The 18000-nt window shown below is 36.7% G+C and overlaps 1 protein-coding gene and 1 long non-coding RNA gene across 4 annotated transcripts; one reads left to right on the forward strand and one right to left on the reverse strand.

Annotated features, from left to right (window-relative positions):
• Positions 1-2379: 2379 nt before the first annotated feature.
• LOC105056225 (uncharacterized) lies at positions 2380-10445 on the reverse strand. Of its 2 annotated transcripts, none has more exons than XM_010938346.4 (7): positions 10172-10445; positions 8760-8902; positions 8219-8490; positions 7079-7233; positions 5379-5641; positions 4528-4590; positions 2380-2898 (listed from the first exon to the last, which is right to left on the reverse strand). In XM_010938346.4, exons 1-7 carry the CDS (start codon positions 10443-10445, stop codon positions 2641-2643), a joined length of 1428 nt encoding a protein of 475 aa, XP_010936648.1. In that variant the 3' UTR covers positions 2380-2640. The 2 variants fall into 2 exon arrangements, with proteins under 2 accessions (XP_010936648.1, XP_073103683.1); XM_073247582.1 differs by lacking the exon at positions 10172-10445 and adding an exon at positions 9511-9612.
• Positions 10446-11044: 599 nt separating this feature from the next.
• LOC105056226 (uncharacterized) lies at positions 11045-15777 on the forward strand. 2 transcript variants are annotated; one of them, XR_833819.3, is made up of 4 exons: positions 11045-11184; positions 13174-13479; positions 13562-13793; positions 14033-15775. It is a non-coding gene; the product is annotated as an uncharacterized lncRNA (long non-coding RNA). The 2 variants fall into 2 exon arrangements; XR_012136279.1 differs by having other exon boundaries at positions 13562-15777.
• The last annotated feature ends 2223 nt before the right edge of the window (positions 15778-18000 follow it).

Consider the following 18000-nt stretch of genomic DNA (forward strand, 5'->3'; position numbering starts at 1 on the left):
ATGACATCCTGAATAATATATATAACTTCTTGTGAATATAAATAACATCCTGAATAATATATATAGCTTCTTGATACTTTATATAACTTCCTATCAATATATATGACATCTTGAATAATATATATGACTTTCTGTCACTATATATATTGACAGGATATATTGACATCTTAAATAATATATATGACTTTCTGTTAATATATATATATTGATATACTGGAAGTCATATAAGGTATTAGAAAATTATAATAACCAATAAGATATCATATAAAGACACAAAAAATTACACATATTATTCAGGATATCGTATATATTTACAAAAAATCATACAATATATTAGAAAGTAATAATACTATTCTTTCTTTGTTCCACGAAGAAAAGGACATTTTTATCAGAAAAAATTTCAAAAAAAAACTAAGCAAAATTAAATGTCTGTATCATTATTAATTACACTACAAGACCCAATCAACTGTCACAATGCGCTTCACATCCAATTTTGTGCACCACAGGTGCTGCACAAAGAATTTCTCATGAAGATGATTCAGAACACAGCCCAAAGATCCGGTGTTATAATCATAATTGGCTACCATGAGCTGAAGGGTGGCGAAATTTAGATATTATAGGAAAGTTGATCAACTTTTTATGCATGTTCTTATACTTTTCAAAATAGATAAATTATTTTATATCTAAAAAAAATAAACGATATTAAATATTTACTCCATTGTTAATTATGCTACATGATCCAATCAAATATCATGATGCGCTCTATATTAGATTTTGTACGCCAAAGATGATGCACAAAGAATTTCTCATGAAAGTGATCCAAAACACAGCCTAAAGGTCTGATGTTATAATTGGTTGCCATAAACTAAAGGGTGGCAAAATTTAGATATCATAGGAAAGTTGATCAATTTTTTATCCATATACTTATGCTTTTCAAAATGGATAAGTTACTTTCCATGGATAGTATTTATCTATGAAATGAAGAAAAAATTTTATCCAAAAAAATTACTAAATTATTTTTCTATCGACCAATAAAATAGATATTTAATTTTATTTTTAAAATACCTCATTTTCATTTCTAATGCCTCTATCATTCAATGCCCAAAATTTTAATTATCCACTTTCTCCAAATCTAAAAAGATATTAAGAATATTATGAAAAATATGAATAAATTTTAGCAACTTACTAAGAAAAGTGATAATGCAAAAAAATATGAATAACAGATTTTAAAACCACTCTCCTATACATAAAAGAACATAGATAAATTATTTTTTTATCTAAATATTATCTAAAAAATATTTATCTAAAAAAATATAAATTTTTTGATAAATTTTTTATCCATAAAAAATAGACCTAAATTCAAAGTTGATAAATATTAATTGCCTTTCTAAATAGAGCCATAAAAATAATCTAAGCAATAGCGAAATTCTTTATACACCATCCCCGATGTAGAAAATCTAACTTGAAGCATACCACCTAACCCAATTGGTCCACATAGCCATCACTTTCCAATGTACATTTAATACATGTAGTTTTACTTTTTTTTTGTTTGAAATTTTGAATGATAAAAATATCTTTCTTTTTGAAAAAAATTATGATATTCTGTAGCCATATTATGACATCCTATGATCAATTTATGATTTCCTGCACATGAAGTCATAATTTGATCTCAAAATATCATAATATGAAAAATATATTTTTATCCAACCACTTTACAATGCATATTTAATATTTACAATATCACTTTTTATTTAAAATTTTGAATGACGAAAATATCCTTTCATTTTTAAAAAATTATGACATTCTATGTTGATATTATGACATCTTGTGATGAAATCATGAATTCCTATATAGAATGTCATAATTCTTTCAAAGAACATTATGATAAAAGAGAGGCATTTTCATCATTCAAAAATTTTATAAATTTCAATGACGAAAATATTCTTCCGATTTTATGACTTCTGAAAGAAAAATTATAATATCCTCTACAAAAAATCATAATTTAACCGTAAGATATCATAACATGATCATAGAATATCATAATTTTTTTAAAAAAAAAGAGATATTTTTATCATTCAAAATTGTAATGAAAAAATGAAACTGCAGCTATAGACATTAAATATGTATTGAAAAATAATAAATACATAATCTAATCAGATGAGTCTAATCAGATGAGATGGTGTGTTTCTTCTACGCTGAGAACGACGTACAAAGAATTCCTCCTAAGCAACAACGCAGCATTTACATGGAGGTAGCGTCATAAAACCACACTGCCTGGTTATCATATAACCCATGCACGTAAATCCGAGGCCAGACCTGGAAATACATCGGAACCACTTGCAAACCACAACACGATACACAAGCCCATACCTCTGGGAGTTAACAAACTAATAGTACTTCTATTTACTGAACTTCCAAACGCATTTCACCAGAAATGTTAGGTACCAAAAAAAAGGAAAAAAGGGCAGATAAAAAAAAAAAGAAGAAGAAAATTACTCTGGATCTTGGGCAGGGCAAGATGTCAATATATGCCCAGAAGCGTCTTCAGCTCATAATATACAGATAAGGATTGATAGAACAGTTAGCTGAGATGGAAATCAGTGTGACCTCTTCATGACTTTTCGATGGGCAGCGAACATCTCAAGATCGAGAGTTACTCTTTGATTTCCATAGAACTTCTTTCAAAACGGATGCAATTCTCTCTTCCATGTGATGCTCCATGAACCTCTTCCTCACCCTCTCATAACCTTTCCTTCCCATAGTCAGCCTTCGTTCGACATGGGTGGCAAGTTTTACAATGTTCTTTGCAAGTGGAGTGACACCCTCTTTCCCTACAGGATGCAGTAAACCTGTTGAACCATTTACAACAATTTCTGTTGTGCCACCTGCAGCAGTCCCCTAAGTATTTTGAACACGCGAAAAAACAGTACACAGTCAAGTTCCAAACACAATTTACAAGAGCCATGATAGGAAGCTATCTAACATGAAATATGTGCATAATTTCCAATAGCGAGACCAACTAGTGATGCTTAGGCACCTAACTTTAGCATTTTTACTGTGTAAACAACCAGAAGGCAGACAGACGGGATTATTCCCAAGTGCCATCATTAGCAGGCAACCAGAGCTGATTCTAGCATCAACAACAGCAGAACAGGCTACCAAACCTTTCACTTTGACATCCAAAACTGAGAGAAAGATCGGAAACATGAGAATTGAATTGCTATGTAACATGTATATACATCGTTGACCAGTACTTGGCTCAGAGCAGATGGAAAAGAAGGAAACGTGCCTACGATTTTACAGTAGCTAATACTTGGTTGAGAGCACACTTCTCATGCATACTTCTTTTCTCCTTTATTGTTAGACCAGAATGAAAAATTAGAGCCCCATTTATGATCTGCGTCAAAGGCTCATGGCTGCTCACTCTTCATGATAGGCACTCTTCGCAGGAGGCCAGAGAAGAAGACAGGCACAATTTGCTCTGTGGAATAAATGGGTAAAGCATGTGTGCACGTATTCTTTTTGATGTGGATTGTCCCATACTTTGGAGACTGTAGGTCCAACTTTGATTATCATAACATTTAGCCATCTACCAAAACAGACAGAAAATACTGTAGGACTTAAATTGCATGAGAACTCGGTAACTGCTGGGGAAGGAAAACAACAAATCATGGACAACAACTGAATGTGGATCAAGAACAGTCAGGTTGGGTACAAAACAACAAGAGTATTAACTGCATCTACCTTCTAACTGCATCAACTCTTCTACATTTAGTGATGCAGTAAAGGGGAAAAATGGTGGGCCAAAACATTCGATGAATGCAGCTCTGAAACTGTGGCAGGACTATGAAGGGCAAAAGTGTAAGCAAGCAATTGTCACAATATTGGAAGCATAGTGACCAAGTGTGAGAGAGATCAGATTGAAGCTCTGTGCATCAGGCTCTTATACAAAAGGTCATAAAAGAAATGGAAGACCCAAGGAATCAGTAACAGTAGGTATAGTGAAAAATTGACCTTAACTAATATCTTGACACTTACCAAAATACATGGTAAAATAGAACTGTTAAGGACAAGCTAATTCTGATGCAGTATGGTTTATAAGAGAATTTCATACAGGACATCTAATTAAATAGATACTGGTTTTTTGGTGCTTATGCTGGCTGGCTTAAAATAAAAAGTTCTGTGCACCAGCACCCATGCCATCCATCCATTCAATGATCATCATTACATGAATTTTTTCATAGATATGCATCAATAAAATGTAAAAGTTATTTTTATAGCATAAAACATAACAATTTATGCTATAGATTTAGAATATTATAATAACATAATGCGATATAATACACTACAATATAGCCTAAGATATGATCCCATTACAGCAGGCAGCTATAGCCTACCATGATCAATCCTAGTCAATTAATTTTCAACAATTTAAATTAAGATAACATGAGAAATAATGATGATGTTACAACCGTTCACATTCCATAATCGATGGCAACAAAGTAGTGTGACAGGGAGAAAACTTACCAACACTGGCAACTGAAATGCCATAGCTTCAATGGTTATCCTCCCAAAGCACTCTCCACGGGCCTACAAGGCGAGGAACTTTAGGCTTTACCATTGAACTTACATCTTGCATCATTTGGACCAAGACTTAAAAGAAAATGTTTTCGAAGAAAATTAGCAAGGAAAAATAGTATCATGCAATCGAAATGTTCAACCAAACTATAAAAAGAAAGTGTGATTGAAAGAGGCATCAGACAGAATCATGGAGAAGCAGTTCAGAACCTTCACACGACAACAAAAATTTCTTTAAAACCATATACTTCTCATTATACATCAATAACATCTACCTACTTTTATCATTCTTTGTGAACTTTAAGCATAACAAGTTATATTCCACTAATTAATTACATTGTGTCACAACACAAAAAAATGCATGGAACCACTTGACGCTCAACGGGCCACCTATCAAACAAATGCAGTCAACTCTCAATTGCTCCAGAAAAGCAGAAAATAACTGCACGGTTCTGCTTATCCTAAAACTATCAGATGTCCTGATGGAGCTGCTCAGTGCATGCTATGATTGTCTGGAGACAAGTTTCTTCCGTCGAAATAGTTGCTTAAGAACAGATTATTTTACAGAAAGATTGAAAGCATTTCATGGCCTGTGTAAAACGTGATGTTTAATAGGCCATGAAGGTAGCCTTATAAGCCCAAATTCTTGAAGCCACCACAAAATATTTGGGGAAGAAGGAATAAAACAAAAGCAATGACACCAATTCTAATGATTTATACTACACAGAAAAAGGAACAAGGAAATCAAAATGATCAGGCAATTATCTGAAATAGGTAGAGCATAATATATTAATATATACCTGAGAATTTTGAACAAGTACATCGATTGCAGCTAAGTATGGAGCAACTGTCAGTGTTTTATTGACAAAATGGACATGGTCCTGGATTCCTTTCTTTGACACAAAGTCACGGAGTTCTGTTTCAAACTTGGTCTGAGCATTCATATCACTTCCAACTACAACTGCATGCATTGATGGCACTTGGAGCTTCTGCTCTTGGATCAGCTGCAGACTTTCATAAAATGAGTGAAGAAACAAATCCTGCCCCTTCCCACGAGAAACACCTGCATTAATATTATATGGCTTTCATCAAAGATCAAAAAATTGTATTGATCAAAACATCGGTTACACTATGCATCATATAAGACAAATTTAGTTCCACATATGTGAGAATTTAAAGCCATATAGAAGGGTTATTGCCTGCCAAAAGACGTTACATATATGAGGTAAAAACCATTTCTTCTCACTTATCTTCAGAAATGCTAACGGTACACAATCCTGATTTACTTGTTAGTCTTAATCACGGATTATCACTGAGAAGGATGGCACAAACATATATATCTTAACAGGTTCTCAGAAAGAGTGAGATAATTGTATATTACTGGAATTCTGAATAAAAGTTGCAATATTTCAACAATTTAGAACTTGTCCATACAAAATTGCCTTTATTCGCTTTCATAATGTTAGCATCTGTGGAAAATTTGATCTTTCTTTCCATTTAGAAAGACTTAAGTAGGTTATACTAGTACAAATTATTGGAATGAATAAACATAAATTTCATCAGCATCTTAAAGGAAGAATAATGCCAAAGGCCCAAAATGCTAACTAATTCTCTGTCAAGTTGGTTTCATATAAGTATACTCTGCTTACAGATGATGTCCCAACTCCATGGATAATGCTTAATTTTCATATGTACAACAAATATTTTTTTTCTCTTCCAATGAAAAGCCGTAAAGTATATAAAAAAAGAACGAGCATTATTCTTAATTGCTGTTGCTTGTGTGTCCCATCAAATTATGTACAGAAGTTTTATGAAAAATCTAACATGCATAACATTTAAGACATCTCCACAGTTTTAATCTATTTCAACTGATTGGTCAGAAAACCAAAATCTGTGTGAAAACAAGTCTAGTTCTCAATGTGATGCAGTTAAAAATAAAGAAGTTTTCCTCTAATACTTTGGTAACCCTTCTACTGTATCATTTTGAACTGTTGCATTTTTTCAATGCCTGCACACCCAGTACCTGAGGCATGTTAAGCTTGATTTACACTGTTGAACCATTTCCTAATAGCTCAAGCTTATGTAACTCTTCTTTTGTCTTGGCTCATTTATCCTTCCATGTGCATGGTTTGGACTGCATGCTTGGTGTTAAGCTTGGTATACAATACTGGCCCATTTCCTAAAAGCTTAAGCTTTTGGAGTCCAGTGGCTAGTTAACAACGAGCCATGCCATATCAAGTTGGCATCTACGACCAATGGAACAATACAAATTATTATATTCCATCATGACAAGAAAATGACATTCATAGAAAGAAAGGAAAAAAAGAAGAAACAGAAGATATCTACATATTTCATACTTATGCTCAAAAGACAAATGATGAATTCACACATTGTGAAGCACCATCACTTTGAATGGATTTAAGCTTATTGAACTAGCAGATAAGCACCAATGCCATGAAACTGTATCCAACAAACTATATTATGAGCATAGGAAGCTTACTGTTTATTATGGCAAAGAGAAGATCATCACTCCGCACTCCAAGGGACTCGCGTATATGCTCCCGAAGAACCCTTCTAGCAATGTTATCTTCAGCAACCTCCATTAATTCTCTGCTATTGCCAAGGTGAACAACATAGATTTGGGGCATCTGGATTCTATGAAGTGAAGTAGATAAGGATGAATTCTTAAAGTCACAGAAAGGAAAACTTTAAGGGAACTAAGTTTGCACTTTTAAGCAACAATTGCATAGAAAATATATCTCATGCAGGGTAAAGCATAGTATCGCTAGATTGCTAATTGTGAGCATGGAGTAAATATTGAACTTCAACTATGATAGAGAATAGTTATATTCAATCCACTATTTTGTTATATGATACTATTGATGCAGGACAAAAAGGGAGAAGGAGAAAGAAGAAGAGGAAGAAGGAGAAGAAGAGTAAGGTAGAGAAGAGGAGCAGAACAATGCAGAGAGAGAGCAACTCAATATTCTAAATTCTCAAATCTCAATAATGCAAATTGTCGTCTCAATTATCATAGGAATGGGTCTATATAGACAACCCAAAACCTTAATAAGAGTTTGCATAAAAATAAAATACTGGATTCGGCATAAAATTCTAATCCCAAAGTCTACAAAGTTCTGGCCCTAGAGTCTACACAAAAATAAAATTCCCTAATTCTCAAATAAAATAACATTCTTTATTTTCTATATTTGTGCCTAATAGAAGTGCACCTAGATTTCATATTAGAAGGTCCTTCGTCAAAATATCAAGAAGAAGCCATAGATTATGCTCTCCACAAGATTTCTGGTACATGAACAGATCAAATGAAACAAGTAATTATTTGGAACTGCTTTTCATTGATCATAAACAAAATCATATATGATAGAAAAGTCAAGTATCAACAATTATATATTATACGAAATGGTGACACTAAAAGAGAGAAAAAAAAGCACCAATGTGAACACAAACTTGAACTGCATTTTCAAGCACAATTCAGTGTGGTCTGGAAAGGGTACATGATATTAGAATATCTAAAGTTTGGCTACAATTGCTAGAAACAAAAGGCATAAAGGATAAAAGAAGGTTTTATCAACAAAATACTGCAATTAGAAGATGAGATTTACAGCACTTTCTCACGTACTTTAGACGTTCATGAGTTCTATTCTTCCAGTATTCAGCTGTTGTATAAGAGTCGATCATGGCACCTGTGACAAAAGGTAGATGCTTGACATATTCCAATTTGAAGTAATGCCCACGCATTTCATGAATCCACCACAAGATCTTTGGAAGAACTTGAGAAACATGTTCTTTGAGAACACCATCAAGCCACTTCCCAGCAACAGCTGTGTTCAAAACAACCAAATCAGCTTTAAGAGCAGTATCGATTGCCTCTTGGCCCTTTGCAGAAAAGACCTGCCAACATGAAACGATCATAGTAAGATGGTAGATAAAATGGTAGCAGTGAGTTAAGCTTTTCTACTATCAAGTCTCTGTCAATCCTTGTTAAGCACAACATGTAGTAAGAGTAAGAGATATCAGTGAACTGCTACTGACTTGTGTTGATGTTCTGCTTGGAAAAGGAAAAAATAAATGATTGCATTCATTGCAGAATGCAGCTAATTAGGTGGACCAAAAGAACATTCTCAGTTTATATGCATTGTTCAGTGTTAACAACATGCTACCTGCACTCCTCGATTCAACATTTTATGCTCCAAACTATATGTGACCTCATTTGCATCTTCTGATTTTTGGTTAGTGATCCAGGCCACTTGGGAACCAACATTTCTTAAAAGAAATGCTAGCTCCATTAACAGTAATGGTCCACCTGCACACAGGAAGTTGTATAATGAAAAATATATATACATACAAATAAATAATTGCCAACATGCAAACTTCTGCTTGCTTTAAGCCATTAAAGTAGGTGAAATATATTAGCAGACAACCATATCAATAAAGAGAAGGAAAATATATCACTCAAAGGAATAGCATTGTTTGGAACTTATTTTAATTGCCAGTTTAGTTGTTTTGCTTGGGCAGGCCAAGGTCAAAACTGTGTGAGTCCTTTTGTGCTTGCAGCAACTACAGGATCCCAAATTGGGATGGACATTTTGCCATCATTTCTAGTGCCGCTTATCTTCATTATGATTTATGTGAGTGATGACACATATTCATGCTAACTCATCTTTGCATGCTTCCTTATAACCAGTCTTTCTGCAAATGTGTAATATTTTAAAGCTAAAAATTCACAATTTTTGTCCAAGAAAAAATCCAGATTAGAAACAGGTCTCCATTCTACTGAAAAAGACTCCAAGATGGAGTACGATTTATCGAAGTACAAAGTTTTCAAGATGAGGAACTCAAATGGCACATGTGGGATATAACAACTATTAAGATACTAAATCAGGCATCTTTAATAATTCTTTTGGTTTTCACCTTTCCAGTAGTATCCTTCGTCCAGATATTCATTAATAGTTTTCCATCTCCTCCCAAAAATCTGCTCAACAACTCCAAGAAATGCCCTAAAACCAACAAATGCAAGTCATTATCACAGATGTTATGTTTAACCTCGATACCAGGTATTAAAAGTTCTATCACCATTTCCTCCAAAAACTAGAAGCACCTTAAAATACTTTCCGACCGCTGCCACCAGCCCAATCTTCAACAAGTATTTGCATATTAGTAGCGCAACATAAGAACAGCCATTGCCATTCTCAAGATCCTAATCAAAGAAGTGCTAGATGCACCGGTATCCTTGCTACATTCTCTTCTTTAACCAATGAAGCCCAAAGCTTTTCAGCAATTTGATTCCAAAGTTTCAGAAAATCTTCAATAGATAAGCTTGTAAGTATAGAAACCCTCATTTCTTTCTCGATTGACTTATCTATTGCCTCTACAAACCTCAATGGATCTCACAAACCCAACCCAAAACCTTGTCCTAGGAAGCAACTTATTGTCTTTTAGTTTAACAAAAAATCCTCAAGGAAATGAGAGAAGTATTGAAGCATCACGAGATGTTACTTCTATATAACTTAGACACAGATAATAAGCTCAAGGAGTAGAGCAACTAAGGAACGGAGCAGGAGGCGAGAAGCACCGGAAAGAGAGAGCTCGTGAGAGACGAGGAGGACCAGCTTCGACCTCATGAAGCCAAGCGGGCTCTTCTGTACGCGGGCGGCAGGCGGCTGGAGCTGAACTCGATCACTGGCCGCCGGGGCCACTCTTCCTCCCTCCCGCCGCGGGTCGCAGGAGTCGAGGCCTCCCCTGATGAAGAGGACCAAGGCGGTGGAGCCGGAGAAGACGAGAAGGAGGAGGAAGAGGAGGCGCTTGTTCTGGAGAGAGATCCATCCGGCCGTCGCCGGCTTCGCCATTGGAGAAGGGCAGATCAGAGCTCCCTTCCCAGATCCAGCATGGTAGGTTCTCGGGATCCCTGCGCACGATGACGGTTCCTAGGGTTCTTGGGTTTCTCTCAGTATGGAGATCTATGAGGATTTTGGGACTGGTCGGAAACCTGGCTCCGAGTTAATAACCCTGTTGCTGCCCCTCTTGCTCGCTCGGCTGTGGCGATATATACTTGAGTGAGGACTCTCCCCGTCGTTGCTGGGGGCTAAAGCAGAATATTTCTCTTCATTTTTTTTTCTGTAACGAGAGAATACTCTTTTCAGAAATAGATAAAGAAAAATGAAGCTTTTTTTCGAGCTGGGACCTGTTTGGTTTGAAAATAAGAGCCCAGAAGTGACTACACCTTAATCTCTTGACTTTCGGACTCGGGAGGGCCAAAGTCGCTGAACATCGGGTCCCCTAAAACCCTCACTCTAACTTCACTCCCGTTCTCTTACCCTTGATCTAGCCTCCTCCGATTGTCGAAGCGTTGGCCCCCTTCGATCCCCTCTCTCCCCGATCCTCGTGGGCTACCGTCGACAATCTCTTCCGATCTCATGGTGGCTCATTTCTCCATGTCGTCGATACTGTTGGTTTTCCTGTTGCGTTATTGCTCCCAGAAGGTTTTCTCGACTCAATCAGGCTCTAATTGCCCGGCAAGCTCCTCCTTCCAATCGTTGACGGTGATGGTGAGCCCCAGCAGGCCTTTTTCTCTTGTACTCACTCGAGGTGAGAGCTTCGACAGTCATGATTCATGATCTAAGATTTTATGTGGATGCCTTTCTTTTTTGTGTGTGTTCGTATGTAGGATAGCCACAGTTGGTGAGAGACCAAACAATTTATGGTTTTGACTCACCGTATTCAATAATAGCATTTTTTCCCTATAATTCTAGCTAAGGTTTCACCATTGAAACCGGGTTTCTCTCTGTTTATTATTCTATAGACTCCTGAATATGGGATTTCACCCTATAATACATGCTATTAATGAAATCTTCTGTAAGTTTTCCTTATTATTATCTCTTTATTATGATATGTACCAGTTGAATCGATGGTTTGCCGCTGTATAATATGTTGTTGGAATTTGTAGGTTTCCTCTGTTTGATATCTTTTTTATGGTTTGTACTCCCTAAATAGTGGGTTTGGATATAGAATCCATATCATGGCCTTTAGCCTGGCAAGGATGCTAGGTCTTAAATCAGGGAGAGCATGCAAGGACCCATATGGTCATGTTTAGTCCTACATTGGCTATGCATTGGGTAGATCTTGGATATCTATACTAGGTTAGGAAACGCAAATAACACCTTCTAGCTAGTCGTTTTGGGTGAGGTTCTAGGTTGTTGCATGTCAAGTCATGTGGATTGGATACAAAGCTTTAACAAATTTTTGTTCATAATAGGCCAGAGTTATTAGTGACCCTGCAGCAATGGTCATGCGCTATGATAGCAAGATGAAGTCCAGGATGAAGCCTTTCAGGTCAAAGGATGGTTAAAGTAACTGATAGTTAAAATCAAATGCATTAAGTGGTTGATGTAATGACATTGATGAGATAACTGATTACCAGGAAAAGCTAATCTTTTCTAATTGTGTGGTTTACCAACTAGTAAATTAGGCAACAATTCATTGCGCCAATTCAATATAATAAAATGTTTATAGTATATAATGGAAATAAATATTTGGCTGAAAATTTGCACATAGGAAGCATGATATATGAAAGAGAAGAAAGAGTAGTTTTTTTTCTCATCTGGTGTGGATTGATAAACACCCCTTTGAGAGGGTTAATTGTACAAATCACATTTTGTAGGTAGGTAAGGACATTTGTACATGATAAAAGTAGTGAAGCTTATTGTAGATATCATATACTTACAAGAAGGGTGAGGCACCAACTCAGAAGAAAGCCTTTATTTGACATTGATAAGAAGAAAAATCAACATCCATGATCCTGTTTTGAGGAAATAGATGTTAGTAATTGCCTAGTTTATGTTTGGTTTCAGAACCTTTCCTTCATTGATGACCCCATATTTAGATTCAACAGTCACTAGTTTTCAAAGCTTTGCGCATCATCCTTTCCTGATAAGTTCCACATTTGATGCAGAGGAGTGATAAATTCCAGGTAATTCTTAAGTCATGATAAGTTTTAGACTGCAGCATTTTGACCAAAATTTTCAACCAGAACATTACTGAAGACTTGCCTGAGAGTGCTACGGGGTCCTACATGACTGAGTGAGCCCTACATGCTAAATGAGTTATCATTTTGTGGTCTGTGAAAAATTCCAATCTGGCTTTGAAGAATCTTTTATTCATAGGACGAAGTGAATGTACATTGAGTTTCTATACTCTTAATTGTTATCACCTTGAGTGCTACTTCGCTAGGATGCAAATAAGATGAAGGATTGCTATTACATTGATGGCTAGTTCAGACAAAAAGCTGAAATTGATATTATTAATGCTAAGATCTAGCAGCTAAACTAATTTATTCTTGATTTGTTCAAAATATTTAAACTTTGGGGTGAGTTGCAAATAGTGTACCTTTTAGCATTATTATCTCGGCAGGACAGTGTAACCTCTGTCAGAAAGGGCAAGAATGTCAGCACCAGAAACAGTCTGAGCATTGTTCTTCTAGTTTATTCTTGATCTCATCAGTCACTTCAAATCATCTAACAGAATTTTTATTTCAGTTCAAAATTTTCTAACTGATAATGATCTTGCTATTGCTTGCAGCAGGGATGCATCGCAGTCCTGAAACACTATATTTATTGAGCAGGATTTACATGATGACACAAAGATATGGGATGAAGTCTATCTGTGAACCTTTGACTTATGGATGGATGCACAAATGCAGTGTAAGAATGCTAAACATTGATTTTATCTGTGAATGTGATGTGGCTCGGTAAATATTTCTGTAATGGTGGATGACCAATTCATGCAAGAAGATAGCCATGCTCTTACATGGATGATTTGGTGATATGATGCCATGACGCCAGTACTCTGAATATAAAGCAACAGACTGTTCAGTTCTTACTTCCGGTAAGAGAGAATGCATCTTTTTCTATAATTGAAATTTCTTTTTTTTTTTTTTTTTGATGTAACTATATTTGAAAATTTCAAGCTGCACAAAGAAGACATAAAAGTGAACTCTAAGGAGAGAAGCGGCCACCCCATGGATAAAGATTTGCATTGTCCTTGGTTGGTACCTGGAATGTCTCCCCAGAAATGGTTGTACCAGAGAAAGCTAGTGAAAGCGAGAAGAAGAGTGGCACTGTCGCTATTGCACAGAGAAAGAAAGCCAGAGCTCCGAACGGTACCCTAAGTGAATGGTTGCTTCACATGTATACACATAGGTATGATCCAGCCAACTGCTTCCTCGTACCAAGTCCTCTCCCAGAGAATCTTCAATAAGCACAGCACATGGTTTCAGCGCTGCTGACCATATGCAGAGAACTATTATATACGTCATTTATATTTCTAGAAATACTTATAATTTTTACTTTCCATGTTCTACCGAATTGTCCTCCTCACACTCCTTTTGTATTCTTTTTCTCAAATTCTTTGTCTGATCATAGGATGGTTTTGTGTTTAGGTTCAAGACATCTGGTAGATGGGCTGGATGTTCTCCTTCTTGAGATGGTCAAAGCTCACTTTCCTCTATTATTTATTTTTTGTATCGAGGGGGAAGCTTACTGGAATTTGTTCCACCTACTCTGGTACTGGGAGCAGGTCACAAAGCCATAATATTAAAAGCAACGATTCGGTATCTTTCTTTTCCCACCAACACTCTAGCCTTGTATGGGGTCGGATGGTCATGCTAATTGTATGAAGGTTTCCAAAATCTCTGCTGCTCTGTTGGCCGTTCATGTGAGAGACAGCACATGTCAGAGGTGAAGAAAGAAAGAGTCAAATGGTTGAAGGACGGGAACAAGATTAATTGTGGTCGCCTTACATGGACTGGAGCATATAGAAGGAAAGCTCTCTCAAAGACACTTCCACTCAGAAAAAAACAATAGGGAAGAAGAAAAGGAATTATTTGGATTGGTGTGTACAAGAGAACAAGATTAAATTAGACTGATCCGACAAAACGTAATTTTGATGAGCTGCATGTGTGATCGCACAGGTAGTTGAGATATTATTCTAAATATTTGAAGCATTTTTAACTGGTTGCCAAAACAATTCATGCATCACGAATATGAGGCTGGCAAACTATTATTTTCACTCCATCTCGAGCTAATTTTTATGTATTTCCAGAGTATGCTAAATGTATACAGAGCTGGAAATGTGGCGGCTTGGAGCTTCACGGGTGCACCCTCCTTGTTTTGGGTTGTGTAATTGAATAGCTGGGATGCTGTAGAAGTTCCACCGTTGTATGAATATACATGTGCTCACATTTTTTAATTGCCGTAACATGTTTCTGCTCAGAATATTGCGCAGGGCTCAAGCGTGATGACCAGTCTTTTTTTTAGTAGAAATGTATATCAAAATTATAAAACTGCATGATGTTGGGACGGTTGCTGTAAAGGTAGAGGTGGCTCAATAGTCTGTATTACGGTTCAGCATGCAGGTGGCCACCAAAATCTCAGTGACTAATTTAAGAGGAGGTAGAAGTATTTGGAACAACCATGATCAGAACAATGGTGATGTAGTGGATGGTTGTGATCGCAGCCTGTGGCTAAATCATGAGGAAAGAGCACTAATGGATGGCTTTAATCTGATCTCCATTCACTAAAAGGTTTCTAATACGGCAATTTATGAGCCTTGAGATTATACCAAGAATTGTTAAACCCTCAGCTTTTGGTATAAGACCTCTTCTGAAAATAAGAAAACTGGAGAGAGGGTCAAGAAGGTGGTTCTCCCACAGTGCTCCTTTAGACCATATGCATTGGTCGGTGAGGGGTGATCCAATAGTGGTGCAGGTACATGTATGGCTTCCCTGGTTGTCTCGCCCGCTATTATTGACTGATGCACGGATGAAGGTGATTGTGGGCTCTCTACTTCATGTTCTTTTGCTTCAAATGGTTTCTTTATCTGCTGTAGCAGATACGCACAGATACGTTAGGTTTCACCTCCAGTCATCCAGCTTGATCTCAAGTATTTTCTAGCCAAGCCAATTACTTGACGACTGCTGCTTCTCTAAACTCGAGCCTCTATCTGTTCTTTGGGTCAGCTTTCGGCCATTTTAAATCGCTATGCCGCGCCGATTTTATTGGCCTTAGAGCATGCAGTCAATGGCCTCCGCAATTGAAGCTGGAGTGGTTGCAATGTTGAGCTAATAATTTGATATCACCAATCCGCATCAGGACAAGAAGCTTACTATAAAAGAATAGCTGCGAGGTCAAGAAGACAGCATTGTTTGGTGATGGTAGGAGAATGCATGTATCGCTATCATTTCCTTTGACAATTTGAACGAGTAGGTAGCTGAATCAATCTAACCTAATTAACTTTTGATAAGCACGATTCACATGGCTTCACGGTTTTCAAACTAGGACCATAAAAAAAAATACGCTATCCTTAAAGTAAGCCCTACAGAATCCATATATAATAGCTTAAAATATAATACATGCTTTTAGAGGAGATTTGCGTAAACAATTATCAAGGACCTACACATCGACAGGGGCAATGAATGTAAAGAAAAATTTATGCAGGAGACACCTAGCTTAGATTCTAGTGGAACAGAGAACTAATGATCTTGTACTAGTGAGAATTGGTGATGGAAAGGGGTAAACGTGGCAATGGGTTGGTTCTTGATCTTATCAGATCGCTAGAGCCATCAGAGTGGCCTTTCCGTTGGTGTTTCACATCACTCACATCGTACCAAAAGTTCTTGTCATTGATGGAACCTTTGACGAAATTATTATAAATTTTCTCCTCACCTCCACTCCGGGGCTTCGTTGCCAACTTCAACCCACGGTATGTCGTAGGATGTCTCCAATATTTATGGCATTAACGAACGTAGAAGGCAAGCGAAACACTGTAAAAGTGGTGAAAATGCCTCTAGAAGGCAGGCATCGAAGGTCGCGTGGGCACTACCCGGGAAAAAAAAAAATAGGAAACGTGTAATCATGTTTATGTCTTTGTGTCGCATCTCGTGTTTCAGAGAATCAATCAAATAAATTCCTGGTATCCATAGGGAACATCCTTTGACGTGAGATCGGTTTGGAGCTTTTTTGAAAGATAGTGCCAAGATTTTACACATCAAGAATATGTTTCATTTTCTTCTTCTCTAAAAAAGATCTCTCATTTTTCAAGAAAACTTTCAGACTTTATGAGTGAAAAGCACATTTTACAGAATCAGCTTCTAGATCTCTGCTCTCCTTGAAACGAAAGCGATCTATAAATTATTAATAAAGATAGGATCAATAAGCATCTGGAACCTTATGCTGAACTCCACACCAGTTCACCTAGCTGCAGGTAGTACTACGATCAGTACCATTGTACAACACTGTACTAACACTAATTCCCCACTTATTATCACCAAATCATAGTGCGCTGCACGATAACCACCGACCTCTGTATAAGCATCAGATTGCATGTGCAATACCGTCATTAGAAGATGTACAACAGTTATGCTTGGATTCAAGAATACAACACATGGATATCATATTTAAAAAACTTGGTACAAATTCTTCAAAAAATACTATATGAAGCATATTTGAAATTATATGATTCCGAGAATGTGATCGAAAGACGAGAGTAACCATAAAGTATGTCATTGTCACGAACTTAAATTATAACCTTGAACTCTAGCCTCCTTGATATTGTTGTTGATGTTGTTTTCCATAGTTGTTTGGATGAGATCACTGCTCCAGTGCTAGCATGATTGCATCTGAGTGAAAGTTGTTTTTCTTCCGGTTGTTTTTTTTTTTTTTTTTTTAACTTTTTTGTCCTAAATTTTTAATCGAATTCAGCACCCTATTAGCATAGGAAACGTGAGGTCGCTGTCTATGATGAACAGGGCAAAGGTCTTTCCATGTCATCGCAAACCTCATGTCCATAAGACTATATGGATATGGACAATATTTATTGATCCCAGTGATTTGATGCTTGGACCCCAAGTTAAAGACTATCAATTTTGTCATGAGCTCGCTGCAGGTATGCATTCTGGACCCATTCTTTCCATTCTATTATTGGTACTCACCCATTCAAACCCTGTAAACAAACCTTTCCGTGTTATTTTATGGCTTCAAAGACGTTTTAAATTAGGGAAGAGGAAGAAAGGAAGGAGATACAACAGACATCAAGGAAAGGGTACCGCTAATAGTCAAAGAGCAGGTATTCTGCTCCCACTACGTGTCTCTTCATGAAACTGCTCCCCTCCAGACGAAGAGGCCAAAAAGCACCTAAACCGTATAATGTGATGCTAAATTGGGTAGTGTTCCTGGTAATAAAACAAGGGGAAGTTCATCGCTTCCTCCTTTTACACTCAAAAAAAACTTGGTGTTTGACCAAGTTATGGTTCTCCTCCTCCGTTTTATGCCTTCAACATGATTTTTTTTTTGATTGAAATGACACAAGTGCTCTTTCAGATAGCTTTCAGTTCACTCTGCCTCCGCATCT

Source organism: Elaeis guineensis, chromosome 13 (genome assembly GCF_000442705.2).
Source record: "Elaeis guineensis isolate ETL-2024a chromosome 13, EG11, whole genome shotgun sequence".
Taxonomy (NCBI): Eukaryota; Viridiplantae; Streptophyta; class Magnoliopsida; order Arecales; family Arecaceae; genus Elaeis; species Elaeis guineensis.